Source organism: Panthera tigris, chromosome B4, assembly GCF_018350195.1.
Source record: "Panthera tigris isolate Pti1 chromosome B4, P.tigris_Pti1_mat1.1, whole genome shotgun sequence".
Taxonomy (NCBI): domain Eukaryota; kingdom Metazoa; phylum Chordata; class Mammalia; order Carnivora; family Felidae; genus Panthera; species Panthera tigris.
In genome coordinates, this window is record NC_056666.1 from 126,296,947 (window position 1) to 126,317,175 (window position 20,229).

Consider the following 20,229-nt stretch of genomic DNA (forward strand, 5'->3'; position numbering starts at 1 on the left):
CATGACAGCTACAATTTATTGAGTCCCACTGTGTTCCAAGGCACTGAGCTGTGTGCTTGACATGCATAACGTCTCCTAATCCTCACAACCAGTTTATAAGGTTGCTACTGTTATTATCTTCATTATACATATGAAGAAACTAAGGTGGGGGAGGCTAAGTAACTTACCTAAGGTCTCATAACAAGGTGTGTAACCTAGATTCACATCGATACCCTTAGCCACTATAACACGTGGCCTCCCAAACATGGAAACATTTGGCTACGTTAAAAAATAACTTAAAAAAATGCTGAAAAACTGAATAATAAAACGGGCATGGAACTGTCAAATGGAGAAGAATTGCAAAGTATGAGAAAGATTAAGGTACTGAGTAAGTAAAGAGTTCTTACAAATTAACAAAAGGACACAATACAAAAAACGGTCAAAGGTTTCTGGGGTCAAGTACGTCTGGGAAATTCAGCATGCCTTTCATGTTCTTTTACCACAACAATGTATATAAGCAAATTTATGACTCTTAAGTTCCACACTAAAAACTTACTTTAACACAGCATTTTCCAAGCCTATTTGACCAAAATAGGCTTTAACATCTGAATAATTATAATTCTTTGGAACAGACTTTGAAGCATGTTGAACTCTGTAATAACCACTGCTTCCTCTGGTTTCTGGACTGGTAAAGCTTTCAACAAAGGAAATGAAATTAGTTTTGTCCAGGGTTTCTCAACCTTGACACTATTGACATTTTGGGTTGTGTAATTCTTTGTTGTGGGCTTGTCTTAGGCGTTGTGGGATGTTCAGCAGCATCCTTGGTCTCTACTCAGTAGATGCCAGATGACAGTAGTACCACCCCCCACCCCCCCACCCCCCGCTCCCGCTCCCAGTTGTGACAACCAAAAGTGCCCCTTGGGAGCCAGGATTCCCCTCCCCCATAAGAACCACTGGTCTGGCCTGATTTCTAAAGAACTCAGGATGCTCCCCATGATTACCTCCTACCTGAGTGCTCCCCAGACTGCATAGCATTTCACTACCTGTTGATTTCTGTGCCTTGTGACAGCCTCTATTCTTTGTAAGAGAGTACCAGTCCATCTCTTGTCTTGTTTGTTAGAACTCCCTTTACCTCCGTGCACAGCAAACCACGTACAGTTCCCCAGGTAGGGGACTTCTTTCCACCTTTCCATCCTCTAGGTGGAATTAAGCTCTCTTCTTCAATCTCCATACTCACTGCACACCCTTCTATCAGACTCGCAACACACATTTTACCTATTGAGGTGCCTGTCTTCCCAGTTCCTTGACAGCAGAAACTAGGTCCTGTCCATCTTCTGACTCTCAGCACTGAGGAGGTGCTAATCAATATATATGATCAAAGGAGCAAAATATAATTGAAGATGGGTCAGTGGGGACCTAGGTGGATTTCCAACAACACTGAGTCCATTGGTAACCTCTTTACCAGTTTCCTCTTAGGAATGTTCTCCTTGCTGGTCTCCAGGAAGACAATCTTCTTCCTTGAGAGAAGTCAAACTACCACAGAAGGTACCAATTTTGTGTTTCTCCCTCTCAGACATGAATATGACATCATCTGCTCAGTCGGCATGTCCAGGCCTTTCCCGAAAGTTTTCTCATTCCAAACTGAAGGAGAAAAGCCCTTTTCCCTTGATGTCAGCACTTCTGCAAACCCTAGTTTATTCCAGCCGGTGGCACTTTTTATCCTTGGATATGTATGCATCTTCCTTTCCATGTTTTGGGAATCCCTTTGGGCCTGAGTTTCTCAGAGCACCCCTTCCCCCAAGCATTAAATCAGTGTCTTTAAGTATTTCCTGTCTGGGATTATTTGAAGTCTTAGAAAAAATTTTAATTCTTGGGAAGTCTCTAACTCTACCAGAATTGTCCAAGATGGTGGCAGTGGGCAGAAAGAAAGGGACGGGTTTGAGAAACTTTAACAATGGCAAATGACAAGACTTGACAACCGTTTGGAAATGGAGGAGGGAGATGACTCCAAGATTTCTGTTCTGAGACAACAGAGGGGCTGGCAATTCCTGCTGCAGAGACGGCCCCAGGAGGAAGAGGAGGAGGAGGAGGAAGAGGGGAAAGACCAGGACAGGGAGCACACTGCCGGGACAGTTAGAGCCTGAGGTTTCCACAGGAGACAAGGTGGGGATGGAGTGGAGGGAACTGGATATAAGAGCTTGGGCTCTGGCTGGGAAACGGGACGAGGGCTGTTGGCATGCAGGTGGCCGCAGAAGCTGAGAGAGCAGACGAGCGCTCCGATCGCGTGTGCTGCGGGCACAGACACATTAAAGATGGTGCAGCAAGAAAACGACATGAAGGAGACTGTGAGGGGTAGTTGGAGACAGAGGGGCATGGGTCAGAGGCCACTGGAGAAGGAGTTTTGGGACAGAAGGGGTGGCCAGCAGCTTTAAGTGATACAGGGAGGTCAGCTCCTATATGGACAGAACAGTGCCCGCTGACTCAGCAGCAGAGGGTCACTGAGCACTATGGTGAGGGCAGTCTCAGTGGAGTGGAGGGGCTCTAGCCAGTGGCAGGGGTGCAGGAGGGATCGGGAGGAGGGCAGGTGTCTAAAGAGGGAGTCACTCATCTATCCACTTGCCCAAAAAGCTGAGGGGCCACTGGGCACCAGGGGCCATGTTGGGCCCTGGGAGATGGTAGTGGACACAGAGGCAATATCCCTGCGCTCATGGTGTGTATTTTCAGGAAGATGTAGTATTTTATTTTATTTAAAAATATGTAAAAAATTGTTTTTTACATTTTATTAATTTTTGAGAGAGAGAGAGAGAGAGAGAGAGAGAGAGAGAGACAGAGCACAAGTAGGGGAGGGGCAGAGAGAGAGGGAGACACAGAATCCGAAGCAGGCTCCAGGCTCCGAGCTGTCAGCACAGAGCCCAACGCGGGGCCCGAACCCACGAACTGTGAGATCATGACCGAAGTCAGTTGCTTAACCGACTGAGCCACCCAGGCGCCCTGGAAGATGTAGTATTTTAGAAGGAGGACTCATTTTAAGGATGGTTGTTAGGATCATTGCCATTTGACAGAGAAAGGCCAAGAGAGGTCAGATGGCAACTGGTACAAGTTCACACCAATGTCTGAGCCGTGGGTCAGGCCCTGACCCATGTGGCCCTTCGCACTCTTTGCTGCCTGAAGGAGGTGGACTTTAGGTGGGAACAGATGGCACAGAAGACATAATAGGGTGGAAAAGAATAAAGGTACCAGGTGCAGGATTATTGATGGCTGGGCCGGGCCCACCCAGATCAAGATTTGTATTTATTTGAGCCAGAGCCTTGAGAGGTGGCCTGTGGTAGCCCCCACACTTCCCCACATTCCCACCCCTCTTATTTAGGAGAACATCTCCCTTTCCTGTGGGAACCCTGATCCACACCGTTCAAGTGGGGCTGCAAACATCTCCGCATGCACTTGTTAGGCTCAGGAACCCAGGGAAAGCTGACCAGTGTCCCTCCATGGGATTTATACAGAGACGCTGGAAAGAGACAAGGTCCTTTTTCCTCTGGGACAGTGAGCTTGGGGACCAGGGTAGGCCACCCACAGCCACCTTCACTACCTGAAGTAAACACTAGGCAGAGATAAAAGGGTCAAGAAATACAGGAGACTGAGCTCTGATGGTATCCTTTGGGCTCCTGGATCCAGCTCTGCCTGAACCTATCAAGAACTATCCCAGACTTCCTGGTGGCTTGAACCAATGAATTATCCTTTGCCTCTTGATTTTGAGTTTCTATACTTGCAGCTGAAAGAATCTGACCAATAAGGTTGTCATGCTATGTCAGCTGTGACTGTGTCCAATATATGATTTACTGTTGCAGAAGCTAAGTGATTCCAGGGGTTTCCTCCACGGAGCCATACATATTCGCCTCCTTCTAGGTACTAGCCCTGTAAGTGGCAGGGAGATGACTAAGACATGAGCTTAGAGAGCAGCCGTGGAGATGATGACGGAACAAAGGCATCATCGTCTATAATATGCTTCACATCCATTTCCCCAAATGCACCATCACAGGAAACAATTAAGCTGGCAAATCCAGGTAGGGTTCAGCAGGTACAGGCCGAGCTGGAGAGAGGCTCCAAGCTCAGAGGAAGGTGGGGTGGGGAGGAGGGGGTGCCTCCTGCATCCTGGGCTCCTCTAACACTGTTCTGGGTGGCTGAGCTAAGGTGGGGCTGGAGGGGGACAGAGGAAGAGGGGAACAAGTAGTCTGGGGAGGCTGTGTGAGTATTAGTGTGAGCATAAGAGCTGCTTCTCGTACCTTTCCCATTCCGGCGTGGGCGTGTCCCAGCTTGACCACCACGGGGAAGTGTGGGGCTGTGAGCTGTAAGAGACCAGAGGAAATCGCTCATTAGCATCCCAAAGCATTGCCACCAAGACTCTGGGCACCACCTGTTCTGGAGAAAGATTCAGTCATCCGCTATTACCAGGAATCCCCACAAGAATGCTCTGACAGATGGTCATTCTGCTGCCGCTCAAACACCCTACATACCAGCGAACTGGGCTTCCAAAGGAAGCTCTGAGTATTTAAAGCCAGCCTGCCTGGGGCACCCACCATTCTGGAGAGACGGTAGGAAGTTTTCAGATCCTGGCTTTACCACTTGTGCAACCACAGACAAGCTCTGCAAGGATCTGTGGCTCAGTTTCCTCATCTGTAAAATGGGGATGATGAGTATCCATCCCATAGGGTTACTGTGAGAATCAAACAAGCTATTACATGGAAATCTTGACATTGTAAGTACTCAGCGAATGAAAGCTTCATTACTCCATCACAGTTCTGCCTTACGTTATCCTTGAAAAAAACCTTCAAGTATCTGGAAACTCATTCCCTATCCTTGAAAAAAACCTTCAAGTATCTGGACACTCATTCCCTCCCCCAGTCCCTATCCAGGCCACCCTAGGGGGTGTCTTAATCATAGTGGTCATGCCCACATGGGCACACACATTTACTGGCCGCACAGTGCTGGGCGCTGTTCTGAGTGACTGTCCTGTATCATCTCCTTTAGAGAGCCGCATTACTTGTCTAGTTGGCTCCCTATAGAATCCTCAGTTCCAAGAACACTGCCTGACCCAGGGAAGGTGCCCAGGCTTCTCAGCAAGACCTATTAGAGGCATACATGCTTCTCCTTATGACACAGAGGAAGACAGGGCACTCCAAACATTAGGTGCTCACCTATCCATACCTGTGGTCACTCTACTGGGAAGTAAGGGCACTAGGTTCAAACCCAGGCTAGGCATCTCCTCCTTCATTCTGTTCCTATGTTGCTTGAGATGTGTTTGCTTGGTGTCGGGAAGTCTGTTTGGAGGTATTTGAGGGCAAAGGTCATCCCTTTTAGTTACTTAGTAATAATATCACTCCCCCTACTTGGATCAACCCAGCCAGGGGTGATCATGTTACTCTCTGTGCTGTCTGTTCTGGTGCTGGTCATTCTGTCCTGGCTTGTCTCCTGACAGTGCTGTCCATCCTGACCCTCTGGGTGCCTTGAGAGGAGGAACCTGGCTCTTCTCTCTTGGTGCCCAGAGTCTAGTCTGACCTGGAGGTGAGGCTGTAGGTGCCATGGAAGGGTCCGCTGTGGGTCCCAGAGCCATTCGATGGGCCTCGTCTTATTTTACCCATGCAGGGGCTCCATCAGGCAAGCAGGGGAGGTATGTTTTTAAATCACCATTTCACAGGTAGGACACTGAGACTCAAGGTAGGTGCTGGGAAAGGGTGGAATTAGGACCTGAACTTGGGCCTGTCAGACCTCTAAGCCTGATGTGAACTGTTTCCCCTAAGATCTGGCTCAGGACTTCCTGCAGTAGATGTTGAATAAAAAAATTTCCCTCTTAATTTTGGCTACCATTGAGCATATCTTGGTGCCTAGAAAGAACAAATTCATGTTTTTTTTTTTTAAAGAGCAATATTTGATTTTGAGTCCAAAAGCAATATGTACTCACTATAAAAAGTTTGGAAAATATAATAAAGTGTTATGTTGTTATTACACAGAAGATAATAAAAATCACCCTCAGACGTGTATTATCTGCTGATCTTCTTTTTTATAAATCCATATTTTTTTTTCATTTGCTCTACATTGTGAGTATAGTGAATACCCAATTTCACTTCCTGTTCCTTCCACTTACTGTTCTGTGATAACCATCTTCCCCGTGGTGATTACTTGATAGTTTAATAGTTACTATAAAACATTTCACAGATGAAAAAAGACTTAGGGAGCAATACCATGGACACCCCCTCACTTAAGAAATAAACCACTGCCCACACAGATGAAGCCCCTGATATGCCTTCTTATCACACTCCCTCCCTCCCGCCCAGAGGTTATAATCATTATACAAATTCTATGTTTATCACTGCCTTGCATTTACTCATATTTTAATTACTACATATGATTCTCAAACAACACACACTCCACAATTTTAAACTTTATGTGTAAGTGGCATCAAAAGAATCTATTCTTGACAACCCTTTTCGCACATTATGTTTGTGAGATTCACGTGTGCCCATCTATCTAGTGTGGATTCATTTTTATTGCTATTTTATGAACACGTTACCATTTGTTCACTTCCTGCTGATGAACGTTTAGGCGATTTCTATTTTTCCAATGATAAATAATAATAGTATAAACATTTGTTTTTTAATGTTTATTTATTTTTGAGAGAGAGAGAGAGAAAGCAGAGAGAGAGGGAGAGAGAGAGAGAATCCCAAGCAGGCTCCGTGCTGTCAGCACAAAGCCCGATGCGGGGCTTGAACCCACGAACTGTGAGATTATGACCTGAGCCGAAACCAAGAGTCAGAAGCTTAACCGACTGAATCACCTATGTGCCCCTCGACTAGTACAAACATTCTTGAACTCGATCCCCTCTGCACCTGCAGGGGAGTCTCTCTGGGGCAGGGGTAACAGGACTGGAATTGCTGGGGCCGGGCAATGCTCCTCTCGTTTTTGCCAAATATTGCCAAATTTGGTCGCCAAAGTGGCTGTACTGACTATGCTCTCACAGGCGGGGAAAGAGCTCCCAACACTTGAGGTTGGAAAGACCTGCATTTTACCAACCCGAGGGATGTGAAGTAAAATGAATCGATGCATTTTCACCAAGTGGCTTTTGTTCCCCAGTAGAGCTGTCACACCCAGCCATCCACTCACAGACCCTGGAGACCTCCAGCAGTCCAAGAACTGCCCAGGTCACTACTGGGGCTTCATCTCCATGTCATTGTAAGGTGGAGTGGGAGGTGAGGGGGAACGGGTGTGCTCTGTCTCCCCCTCCTCCTCTCCTGGCCTGATTATCTCCCCACACACTGACGGGTACTGGAAAGAATGTGGATGTTGCAGTTAAACTTACTCTCTCATCTGGGGCTAGATATTTAACCTCTTCAGAACTTAGCTCTCTGATCTGCAAAGTGGGAATGATGATGCCTAACTCATGTGGCTGTGTGGGGGGAAGAAGAAATGAAATGAGGGGTGTAAAACTGCTTAGCCCCAAGGGGAGGTTCGAACTCAAAGTGTAGAGTAGGACTGAGCAGAGGAAGGAGCTAACACCTGCTCTGTGGGGTAAGGAGATGAAGGAAGGCTTGATGGAAGAGGAAGGAGAGCTAGAGGCTGCTGCTTGGTAGTATGTGATAGCTTGGCAGAGGGGGAAATGAAATCCAACAAAGGAAAATCGGGGGGGCTATGCCAGAGGGAATAATCAGAGGTAATTAAAGGCTGTGGCACTTTTAATCTGGAAGAACCTAGCAATCATCTTGTATACCCCCATGTGGCCATGTGGTGGTAGGTAGAATTTCTAGGAATTCTCCCCGAGATGTCCCCCTCTAACCTCTGGAGGCTGATGAGATCATCATATGAAGTCTTGCAACGATTGTTTTACATCATATGGCACACATGACCCTAAAGTATAGAGATTATCTGACCTAATCGGATCACATGAGCCCTTAAGAGCGGAGAACCATCACAGGCCGGTGGAAGAAGAGGGAGGCAGACAGATTCAAAGCATGAGAAAGTCTCAGCGCACTATTCCTGCTTTGAGATGGAGGTGGTCACTTGAGAAGGAATGTGGGCAGCCTGCCGGAGCTGAAGGTGGCCCCTGGCTGATAGGCAGCCAGGAAGTGGGGACCAGAGGCACACTGTGGCAAAGAAATGGATTCTGCCCTAACAGGAATGAGCTCAGAAGGGAATCTTGAGCTCCTGAAGAAAATGCAGGATGCTGGCACTTTGATTTTGGCTTTATGAGACCCTAAGCAGAGAACCTTGACATGCCATCCCGGACTTCTGATCTACAGATCTGTGAGGTAATAAAGAGGTGCTCTTTTCAGGTGCTTGATCTGTTAGCGTGGCAATAGGAAATTAACACATGTGTGTGTCCTCCCAGAAACTGAAGCCCAAAGAGTATAAAGTGATTGTTTTCATGCCATACAACAGAACGAGAAGTCAAGGCCATGAGTTTTGGCTCTCAGTCAAGCACCCTCTCTATCAAGGCACACTTCTCTGGGGACCACGTGCATATCTAGAGTGCAATAAATTCTTTCTCTTAATTATAACGACCGATAAAATAATATCAAATCAAATCAATTCATGAATTGAGTGAGGACGAAGTGGTGACACTATGCGTTATGCTGTGCAGGACACAAGATTGAGACAAGATCTCTTGTTTTAGAGGGTGGGCTGTGCAATGAACAAGCAGAACAGGGTGGCATGGTGGGCAAGTCTGGAGTGGGTGGAGTCATGAGCAAGTCTCCGTAAGAGAGGAAGGCTCTCTGGGTGCCTGGATGGCTCAGTGGGCTAAGCATTGGACTCTTAACTCCAGCTCAGGTCATGATTTCCCTGTTTGTGGGTTTGAGGCCCCTGCACTGACAGCATGGAGCCTGCTTGGGATTCTGTCTCTCTGTGTCTCTGCCCCTACCCTGCTCACACTGTCTCTCAAAATAAATAAAAATAAAAATTAAAAATAAATAAAGTGATGCTTTAAAAAGTTGAAATAATAGCCTTCAAATGACCATAGAAATTCAAGATGAGGATGGTCCACAACCTCATCATCTAACCAAATCAATGTTTGTATTGGTCCGTATTCCTTTATAAAGCTCATTTAGAATTCCAATTAAAAAATGGGATATTCTTGAATTTAAATAAATTAAAAAAACAAAAAATGGGATATTCTGCAATCATCTTAGAGATAGAATTTTGCATCTGTCTTCTCTAAGTTTTTTCCTACTTTGCCATAATCTTTTTTATTTTTCTCATAGCCCTCCCCCACTCCCCAGCCCAGGTAACTGATCTCACCTGCCTGGTGTATCTAATGTGTTCTCCTGCCCACTGCTTGTCATGCTCAGGTTTGTAAACATGTATGGACATACATGGTTGAGGCTGATGTTTGTTTTTTCAAAAATGGCTCTCCTCTCTGAATATCGCGCCATGCACACTCCCTCTCCCAGGATGGCAGGTACACCCCTAACCCAATGGTTTGAAGCTTCACAATATTCTACAGAACACAGTGCCACAATCAGCCGCTTTCCTGTTAGTAGACATTTGTGTAACATTCTCTCTCCGTGTGTCTGCTTCTGTCTCTGTGTCTCTGCTACTGCAGGCAAGACCACCAAATATCTTTGTACAGGTGTCCTTACAAACCAGTGTCTTCATTCCTAGAGGCCAGGCCAAGAACTTTTCACGGGGGACAATCAGCAGAATATGGAGACACTCTGATAGGTTTCTCCAGTGGTTTCCAAGAGCTCAGGAAATGAAGGTGGTGCCATGGTATTGCACCCTGGGTGAGACTGCCCACCATATAATCTCCCAGGCTAATGACGACTGCATGTATGGAGTGTCTTGTAACAACAAGGGATGGTGCTGGGCACTTTATGTATGGCAGCATCTTTCCCTCCCCACGAGACAGAGAAGAGATGAGAGGCAAGCCATTTGTCCAGGGTCAGACAGGTAAGGACTGGTGGGGGTTCTCCACCGCCTCCCATGTTCCCTCCCCTTTCCATCTTTCCCTTCCCAAGCTGTTCGAATGGGCTTCAGAGGCCATTCCCATTTCCACTCATCTGCAACATGCCAGCCCCTCCCCTGAACACAGACAGGTCACAGAGGACAAAAAACATCTTGTCGGCTATTTTCTCTCTTCCCTTCCCAACAATAGCTTTATTTAGTCCCCTTGGGGATGGGAGGCCGCACCAGCCTCTCACAGGCTCCTTGTCCCGCTCACATGCCCCGGGTGCTCCAGAGTTCAGCACTGTCCAATGGCGTGAGAGGCCCGACATCCTGTTAGATGGGGCAGATCAATTTTTGAAACCACAGATCCCCACCCTGATAAGGGCCCTATTCAAAAGTCTCCCAAGAAGCCAGAATAAGTGGGGGTGGCCTAGGGCTCATGCTGGCTGTTCTCTTGGGGGGTTGGAGTCAGGGCAGAGTGAGTCCAGATCAGCGTTGTATCAACCTCACTTTCAAGCCACGGGGTTGGAGAGCTGGGGCCTGAGTGGTCTGGTTCAGCCTCCCCCTGAAGGAGGAAATCCCCTCTATATTCATGATGCTCTGGAGATTTCAATGCGTTCAGTGTCTGTTCCTGGTTAAGAGTGGAGACAACGAGTCCTGGAAGAGTCCGGGGGAGGAAATCAAGGGCTAAAGAAGTCTGGGAAGATTTCAGTGAGGAGATGGACCTCCATCCCACGCCTGCAAGGCTCTGCCTGATCTAGCTCTTGCTTACTTCTTCTGTTTCATCTTGTGTTTCTCCCTCCTCCCCACCTCAACCCCTGCCTACCAGTTATGCACCACCCCACGGGCCTTTCAGTTCTTTACTGAATGGGCCACACTCCCTCCAACCACAGGGCCTTTACACATGCTGATCTCCGTCTCTAAAAGACTCTACCTAATGATCAATGAAATAATATTAATTCTTATCAATTCAGTGGGCACTAATTGAGTAAGAACTATGAGGCTGGCACTGTGTTTTGTGCTGTGAAGGACACACATAAGATTAAGACAAGTCCAATCATACTTGGGGTCTCAATTGAAATTCTCTGTCCCCAGAGTGTTCCCCTGGACACTGGTCTAGAGTAGGTGCTTCCTGTTGTCTTTTCTATCACACCCTAAACTTTCCCTTCATAGTGCTAGGCAGCAACTGTGATTATATGTTTATTTCCTTTGTGTCCCTCTCTCTGCTCCCCTGTAGGTGCTCTGACGAAACAAGGTGCTTAGCTTGTTTTGTTTACCACCGTATTTCCAGGCTCCACACAAGGACTGGCATATAGTAGGTGCTGGGTATGCAGTATATTGTCGGATGGGTGTTAGACAAAGCCTCCCACGACAGGGAGAGATGTCATGTGCAGAAGGGCTGAGTCAGAAAGATTTTGGGCACAAGTTGCTGATGAAGTTGGTTTGAGCAGAGCCTTGTTGGGAAAGCAGTGGGAAAGAGGGTGGAAATATGGGGAGTGGCAAGGTTGGGGGTCCTTACACCAGAGGGAGGAGGTTGGGATGCATTCTGAGGGCACTGGGCAGCCATTGAGGGTTTGTGTGCAGAGGGTAGACATATACACGTTTAGGAAGACTCTTCTGGAGGCTATGGTAACAGCAGCTCCCACTTTTGCAGCACTTAGAATGTAGCCAGCATGGTGCTAAGTACTTTACATATATCACCTCATTTAAGTATCTTGACGCTTCTTTGAGATAGCTCCTATTTTTAGCCCCATTTTACATACCAGGAAATGAAGGCCAACAGAAGTGAAGTTTCTTGACTAGGATTACTCAACAAGAAAGCAGGTGAGCTAGGATTTGGTCAGAACCCATCACCCTGCTTCCACATGGTGCTGCTTCTGGATAATCATTCTATGCACCATCGAGCGCTTGCTTCCCATGTGCCCAGAACTGTGTCCGCTCATTTGATTTGACCGGGTGGGTGGGCAGGGGCCAGCAGCCTGCTACTGCAGTAAGCAAAGCAGTACAGAGCATGCAGGGATAGCATGAGCTTTGGCACCAGAGGACCCTAGAGTTCATATCTAGCTCCAGCACCTACGGTCGTGAGACTTTGGGCAAGTCACTGACCGCTCTGTGACTCAGTCTGCTCATCCGCCAAACCGGAAGATCCTCGAGGAACTGACATTATAACAGATGTCAGTCATTAAACAGTCGCTGCCAGTGAAGAGGCTTACACTGAGTTAGGAGATGTCCAAGCTGGAACATAGGACAGCAAACCACACAAGCTCCTATTCCCTTCACATCTGGGACCTTGGGGGGGTCCTTGGGCAGGGGGATGTCAAAGGCTGATCAATAGGACTCAGTCAGTCCTCGGATACAGGAAGGGGAGAAAACAGGGGAGGGAAGCCTGATGCCCAGGTTGTGAGTAGGGGGCATGATGAAGACTTTGACAGAAATGGGGTTTGTTTTGGGCATTAAAAAAAAAAAGATTCATTCAAGTGAGAGAGTAGCAATATCCCAACAGCTGCTTGATAATCTTAACCTTGGTATGTAGTATCTGATGGAATCTCCTCGGAGTTTAAGCACTGCACACAAAGACACTCCTGTCTGGAGAGAGGAGAATGGATAAGATGACCTTTGACAGTCCTTTCCAATTTTATAATGTTGTGACAAACCCATAAATTACCACCCAGATGACTGAAACAAGCGGGGACAACAGCTTACAGGGCTCTGAGGATTCTGGTCCCTGTCTTCTTCCCCATCCCCATCTCACCCATGTTCCCCTATCAGCCTCTCTGTCCCAGCCTTGCTGGATTTCTTTCTGACCCTGATACTGGCTTTGCTCCTTCCAGCCACAGGGTCTTTGCACATGCTGTTCTCATTGCCTGGAACACTGTCGCTGCTCCTCCGAGCCATGCTTCAGATCTCATCTCTAATGTCACTTACCCAAAAAGTTGGCTCCCACCTCCCTGCTTCAGTCATGGCCTGCTCATGTCTTTCTCTTTCTTAGCACTTCTGCCATTTTAAACTTATCTGTGTAATTGTTGGACAAATGTGTAACTCCTTCACTGGACTATAAGCTCCATAAGGAGCTGTGGGTCTGTGTCTGTTGTTGCTTATCATTGAACCCTCAGGCCTCTCCTGAATTATAAACCTGCTTCCTGAACCCAGCCCTGGGATGGTCTCACAGGCATCTCCAACTCAACATTTCCAAGCAACCTCATAAACTTCCCCTCCAAAATACCCTCTTCTCCTGACCTCAGTCAGTGGCCCCACCACCCACTCAGGTGCCCCGCCTGCCTTCTTCATTCTCACAACTGCCCTAGACCCAGGTCTGGCACACAGGAGGGGCCCTGGAAATGTTTGCTGAGCGAGGCCTGTGGTTTCACTGCCCTTGCTTAACGCTCTCTGCCCTTGGAATCCCACCTCTGAACCCTCTGCATCATGTCCTCCTACAGTTACTGTGTCTTGGAAAAATACTGGTGGCATATTTAGAAGAATTTAACTAAACCTGCCCTACCAAAATACAAACATTCCTTTCTCTTACATTTCCTGTTTCCCTGAGAAACGGAATCGTCAAAAACAAACAAAGCGATAGGATGGCAATATTTGTCCGCAGATAGGCTTTTCTTGTTCTTGCCCCTGTGATGTTTATGGCGCAGAACAGGCTCCGGCCGCCAGCCTGTCTCCCGTGAGGATTCTCCTGGGCGCTGCTCACCGCTCAGACAGTGTCCCCAGGGAGACTCTGGGATGGTCTGAATGGCTCAAAGTGTCTAAGACCACTCTGAATCCCGTGGACACATGCTGCCACAGCAGCTCCAACCCCCTGACCTCTCTGTGTAATTTTCTTCCATTCGAGGCTGTTCCAGGTTCCATTTCTAGGTGGGACCGTTACAAGTCTGACGATCCTGAATATTGTTCCACTTCTTAGTCACTTCAGAAAATAGCTAAATATCGTATTTGCACAGCTCTAGCACCTGCATTTCTTTGTTTCAGTTCATGCTCACAATGCAATGTCTTAAGATTAAAGACAAACCTAAAGTTTTGGCTAAAGGTACACTGCTGGCACCCAGAATACCTTTGCTTATACCTCCCTATAAGCAAAGGGAGGTACTCTTTTCTTCGGTTCAGGGAAGCTGTATTTGGGGAATGCCATACACAGCGTAAGGAAGAAGAGCGAACTCAGGCTTTGAAGCCAGACAGACTAGGGTTTAAATACTGTTGGTGTCACTTCCTCCAGGTGCACCCTCGAGCAAGTTTCCTAGCCCCTCGGGTCTTGGCTGCTTTGTCTGTAAATGGGAAGAGGCACACCAGCAATTAAATAATTGTGAAGATTTGAGTTTGTATGTCAAATACATGCTACCTATAACTGGATCCCAGCCAGAAATTCTCCAGGGATCATTTGAACTAGCATTCATTTAAAATCAATTGAAGAAAACAATCCCTAATTACTACTGGATGCAATTATGAAGTTTTTTTTTAAATTTTTCATTTCTGTACTATTTATTGTAAAAAAATTGCCTTGAAATTACTTACAAATTATCATGAAATTGATTAATGGGTCACTCTGATATTCCTTATATAAAGAATGACTCTATATACTTATTTTCTTGTGCGGAAATAAATTCAACCTCTCATGATTGCATGCTGCCTGTTTTTTATCCTATAAATCTTACGTAGTTTTCTGTTTAATACAGTGAGATCTGCGGGCACATGGGCGGCTCAGTCGGTTAAGCATCTGACTTCGGCTCAGGTCATGGTCTCATGGTTCGTGGGTTTGAGCCCCGTGTCAGGCTCTGGACTGACAGTTCAGAGCCTGGAGCCTGTTTTAGATTCTGTGTCTCCCTCTCTCTCTGCCCCTCTGCCCCTCCCCTGCTTGTGCTCTGTCTCTCTCTCAAAAACAAACAAACAAACAAACAAACAAACAAACAAACCAACAAACCAAACAAACAAACAGTGAGATCTGACCCATCATAGCTGCAGTGATAGTGCCTGGCTTTTTTTTTTTTTTTTCCTTAATAACAGCTTTATTGAGGTACAATTTACAGACCATAAAATTCACATTTTATAGTATACAATTCAGTGTAGGATATTCACAGAGCTGTGCAACCATTATCACTATTATCTAATTCCAGAACATTCTTGTCACTCAAAAAGAAACCCCATGCCCATTAGCAGTCACTCCCCAGGCATTCTTCCCTTTAGTCCCTGGCAGCCAATGCTTTGTGTCTATAGATTTGCATGTTCTGGAAATGTCATATGAATGGAATCATTCAGTATGTGACCTTTTGTGACTGGCTTCTTTCACTTAGCATCATAGTTTTCAGGTTCATCCATCAGGTGTCAGTGCCTGATTTTTATTTATTTATTTTTATTTTTTGAGAGAGAGAGGGAGAGAGAGAGGGAGAGAGAGAGAGAGAGAGAGCGCGAGCAGGGGAGGGGCAGAGATTGAGGGAGAGAGAATCCGAAGCAGGCTTCACGCTCAGTGCCAAGCCCCATGTGGGACTCGATCTCATGACCGTGAGATCATGACCTGAACGGAAATCGAGAGTCAGATGCTTAACCGACTGAGCCACCCAGGCGCCCCCATACATCTTGGAATGGCCTGGATGTGTATTTCCAGGGACTGCAAACCACGAGGGCAAATGAATGTCTTAGCAAGTTTCAATGAACAAGGATAATACTTTGGATCAGAACGAATTATCCAGCTGGGCATCTCATGAATTTATAATTATTTGCAAGGGAAGAGGATTTTTTACTGGCAAGCCAACAGTAGCTTGCAGGCATCTGCCTCCTGGGTGGATCAAACCTTGTCTGCTTCACCCCCACTCTTTCTTCAGCCCTTGCAAGCACAGGGCCTGAGCCAGATCATTGGAGACAGCAAGACCTCAGCTTGTAGAACATTTTTACTGACTTTATTGTCCCACAAACAAGTTGATAAAGACAAGCGCTGAGATAGAGGAATGTTTGGGAGTCAAAGAAAAAAGTTTCAAGAAATGCCGGTATTGGGTATCCTTGAGCAGAATAAGAGAGATTAACCCTGGTTCTCCTTCCCCTTTACCAGACCATTATCGCTTCCCTTCTGAAAATGACCTTCTTTTTCCAAATTCTCATGACTAACTTTGAAGCCATTCAGAGAGGAAGCCTTGACGTGTGGATTTTATAATCCTGTCAACAAAGCTAAAACTGTGATTGCCCTTATATGTTTATTTTCATGTTTATTTGTTGAGCTCCATGAGGGCAAGGCCAGTATTCATTTTGTTCATTGTTGGCCCAGCACACAGCAGGTATCCAGCATCTGTTGATAGAATTCACTGCACGAATGTAGAAACAGAGTGCTGAGAGCTGTGTCAATGATAGGTGCTATCAGTATGACCCACGATCATCGTTATCATCATGTACTGATTGAGCCACTTGTAGAGGCACCCTCTCCCCTGTACTGAACCTCCGTCATTCTGTGCCTAGTATTCTCTTGGTATCTCTGTCCTTGTACAGACCCCACCAGGGCACCCTCCTTTTCTCTACCCTGCTTCCTTCCATCTGTGGAGGAGGCTGCATTAGTACAGTTGCCTGGGCTGAGAACTGGGCTCTACCATCACCGAGCTGTGTCCTTGGGCAAGTTGCTTTACTTTTCTGTGCCTCAATTTCTGCATTGGTATATACAGCTAAAAAGATTATGTTCCACATAGATTGCCTCAGAGTTTAAAGTGAGTTAATATATGTAAAGCGCTTAGCTGTGTAGGTGGGGAGGGGCCAGAACCATGCTGGCTGTCGGTGTTATTATTAACCTCTTGCTGTTCTCCAAGAGCCATTGTGTCTTCCTCTCTCATTGCTCCAGGCTTTCCAAGGTGACACCTGCCAAGAGGAATCTAGGTTTCCATGGTAAAGGCTGGCAAGGGTTTCATGAGTTACCCACAATGCCCAAACTCTGCAGTCCATGGATGTATGTTGGCAATGGGGAAGGATGTCCTGAGGTGATGACTCAGCCTGAATACAGAGATGAACAAGTGTCATTCTAGCCCTTTCCTGGCCTAGAGTCAGGAGCTCTGCCCTTGAGGGTCACCCCAGCCACCAAGATGCCCACTCTTCTTCATCACGCTATACCACATCTCCTGTCTGATCTGACAGGAACCTTGTCCTACCCAAGGGGGTCAGACGTGGGAAGGGACCAATTCAGCACAACAGAGCTCCTTCATTGTATGAGGAAATAGGTCAGAGAGGCAGAGACCCTGCGCAGAGTCATGTCTCCAGCTAACACCCTTCAATCCCCACTTTACTCTGACCTCCGTGGTTATTAACGGGATGCAAAAGGTGGAGGCAATTGCCTCTGCTTTACAAATAAGGAAGCTGAGGTTTAGAGAGACGGTGCTTACCCAAGGCTACAAAACCAAGCCTTAAACTCTGGGCTGAGGCCTCTAGCCAATTCAGAGGTATTTCTGCCCCAGCTCCTGTCTTCTCCACTTAAAAAAAAAAAAGTTTCTTCTATGGAACACATGCCGTGCCTGCCGCAGGGAAGCAGCTCCTTGCCTCCAAGGAGACTTTCATTCTGCAAGTTTCAGACAAATGTTGAAAAAAAAATACTGTTCCACAAGGAAGAATGGTGGGAAGCTTTAAAACTGCGCCTGCATTTTATTGAGGGTTGCCAGAGACAGATACTCTGTGCTGATGTGCATTTCCCACTGGAGCCAAACAAAAACCTTTAAGACGTGCAGCCAGACAGGGAAGGGGGTGAGACAACAGAGTCCGTCACAGGCACAGCGATCACAGGGCCACGGTTCCATCCAGCTCTGCCTGCTCCAGAGGAAGTGAGAACAGCCACCAGGTGGAAATGCTGCTCTGTGTGAGGAGTGTTGGAAGGGGACTCACTCGGATAAAGGAATGATCTTGGTCTCAAACACTGGCCTTTAGGCAGTTTTAAACCCAGATAACGTCACCCCAGTGTTCAGAGAAGATATAAGGTGGACTTTCCACATCCATTTGCCTGCAGGAGTGGAGATTTGGGGAGGGGAGGGCCCTTCTGGGGCTTGTTCTCACCCTCCCTTTCACACCTCTCAGGGGTGCCGGGAGAAGGGGTGGGCGCCCAGGCAGGACTGGGACAGCATCTCAACGATTTTCGGGAGAGTGCAATAGGGCCTGGAAGTCTCCATAAGTCCCTCTGTTGAAGGTGTACAAGACGATGCAGCTGAAGGCAAAGCTGTGAGAGACATCCAGGGTCACGACTGGCCTGCAAGATGGCAATTCCTGGGACCTGAGGTTTCCAGGGAATGCTGGATGATGAGAATCCTGGGCAAGTGGGAGAAGGAGGGAGCACTGGTTTGCACCCAGCTGGGAGGTGGAGGGGACCCTGCGGGAAGGGGCAGGGTTCCCAGGACTTGTTCTTCTGCGTGGAGAGACAGAACGTGAGGGGTGAGCAGGAGCTCAGGCCGGCACTGCAGGGAGCTGTTACGAAGCCCTTCACTGCAGGGCCCATCGGTCAGGATGAGCAGGGAAATTTCCACCCTCTCTCCTGGAGGGGACCACCATCAGGACCTGAGCCAAAGGGCAAAACATGTCTCTGGATGTAGGGCCCCCTTTAAGGAAGGAGTCATGCTGGCCACCCGTGATAGAGGCCAACAATTATTCAGTGTCTACACGAGACAGGCTCCACAGCAGCTGAATAGACACATCTCATTTAATCCTTATGAGAGCCCTGTCATGGTGCGACTATTATCTCTGATTTTCAATGAGAAAACCAAGACTGCTGTAAACATCTGGTTGAGGCCAGAGTTCATGATTTGGACCACACTGTCTTTCCCATCAGTTCTGGGTACACAGAGAGCATCCAGGCCCTAGCGGGGTGGGGGTGGGGGGCTCACATGGATCTATAAACAAGTGATTTCAATCCAACAGTGTAAACACTCAAGAAAATTATGAGGAAAATTCTGTAGAAGCAAGGAAGAGTGAGTGTCATCTGTGAGGGAGAGGGATTTTTGGAAGAAGTCGGACAATGGGCCATTTGCACTGGGCTTCGCCGGTCAAGCAGAAGTTTTCCAGGTAGAGGAAATGACTTTGTAGGCAGAAGTGTCCACAAGGAAAAAGGAATAAGAGGGCTGGCCAGGACTTCACATTTAAGATGGACCTCAAATTTGGGATCTCTAATGCTTTCTCCAAATGAGGATATATACAGTCATTGTTGTGTGTGTGTGTGTGTGTGTGTGTGTGTGTGTATGCACGTGTGTTAAAAACAATGGTTTTTAATTTTTTATTAAAAAATTTCTTTAATGTTTTATTTTTGAGAGAGAGAGAGAGAGAGAGAGAGAGCGAGAGAGAGAGAGACAGCATAAAGTGGGGGAGGGGCAGAGAGAGAGGGAGACACAGAATCTGTGGAGAACCTGTGGAGAAGCAGGCTCCAGGCTCTGAGCTGTCAGCATGGAGCCCGATACGGGGCTCAAACCCATGAACCATGAGATCATGACTTGAGCTGAAATTGAACACTTAACTGACTGAGCCACTCAGGCACCCCAAAACAATGTTTTTTTAATGTACACATTAAAACTACACCACAAATTTGGTTACCCTGTCCTGGAATTAAAAGAAAAAACCTGGTGTCTCAAAAAAAAAAAAAAAAAAAGGACTATCTTTGTCTTTCAGAAACACACACTGAAGTATTTTCAGATAAAAGGACACCATATCTTGGCTTTGCTTTAAAATAATCCAATGTGGGAGTCATGGGCATTGAGGAAGACACTTGTTGGCATGAGCATTGGGTGTTATATGTAAGTTATGAATCATGGGAATCTACCCCCAAAACCAAGAGCACACTGTATACACCATTACGTTAGCTAACTTGACAATAAATTAAAAATAAATAAAATAAAATAAAATAAAATAAAATAAAATAAAATAAAATAAAATAATCCAACATGGGATGGGGATGTAGAGGTGAAAAGATTGGGTGTGTACTAAAGTAGGGTGATGGGTACATGGATGTTCATCATATTTCTCTACTTTGTGTATGTTTGAACATTTCCATAATAAAACCAACATATTTCAGAGAGGCTCCCCTCCCTTACTCTGAGTGGTCTTGGGGACTCCTTGGATGTCCTTTGTCATGAGAGAGGATGAATGAAGGGGAAGGGCTGAGAAGTAGATTGGAGCCAAATTGTTTAAAGCCTCATAAACTGTTCTGAGAGGTTTGGACTTAATCCTGCAAATGACAGGGAGCCCAGGAAGACATTTGTAACAGGAGACTGACGCCATTAGATTTGCATTTGGGAAAGCTGGTGTCTAGAAGATGGAGAGGTATGAGTGTGTGTTTGGGGAGAAGAGATGGGGGCAGGTGGAGGCCCTAGCCCGAGG

The 20,229-nt window shown here is 46.8% G+C and overlaps 1 protein-coding gene across 7 annotated transcripts in view; it reads right to left on the minus strand.

The window, feature by feature from the left end:
- Positions 1-20,229, minus strand: part of SYN3 (synapsin III) — a 460,089-nt gene that overhangs the window by 66,200 nt on the left and 373,660 nt on the right. For all 7 annotated transcript variants that reach the window (XR_006220212.1, XM_042993112.1, XM_042993114.1 and 4 more), the window contains exon 7: positions 4,260-4,322. Coding sequence is in view for 6 of the 7 variants with exons in the window: in XM_042993112.1 (XP_042849046.1) it covers positions 4,260-4,322 (63 nt within the window). In the remaining variant the exon portion in view is untranslated. The remainder of the gene's footprint in view (positions 1-4,259; positions 4,323-20,229) is intronic.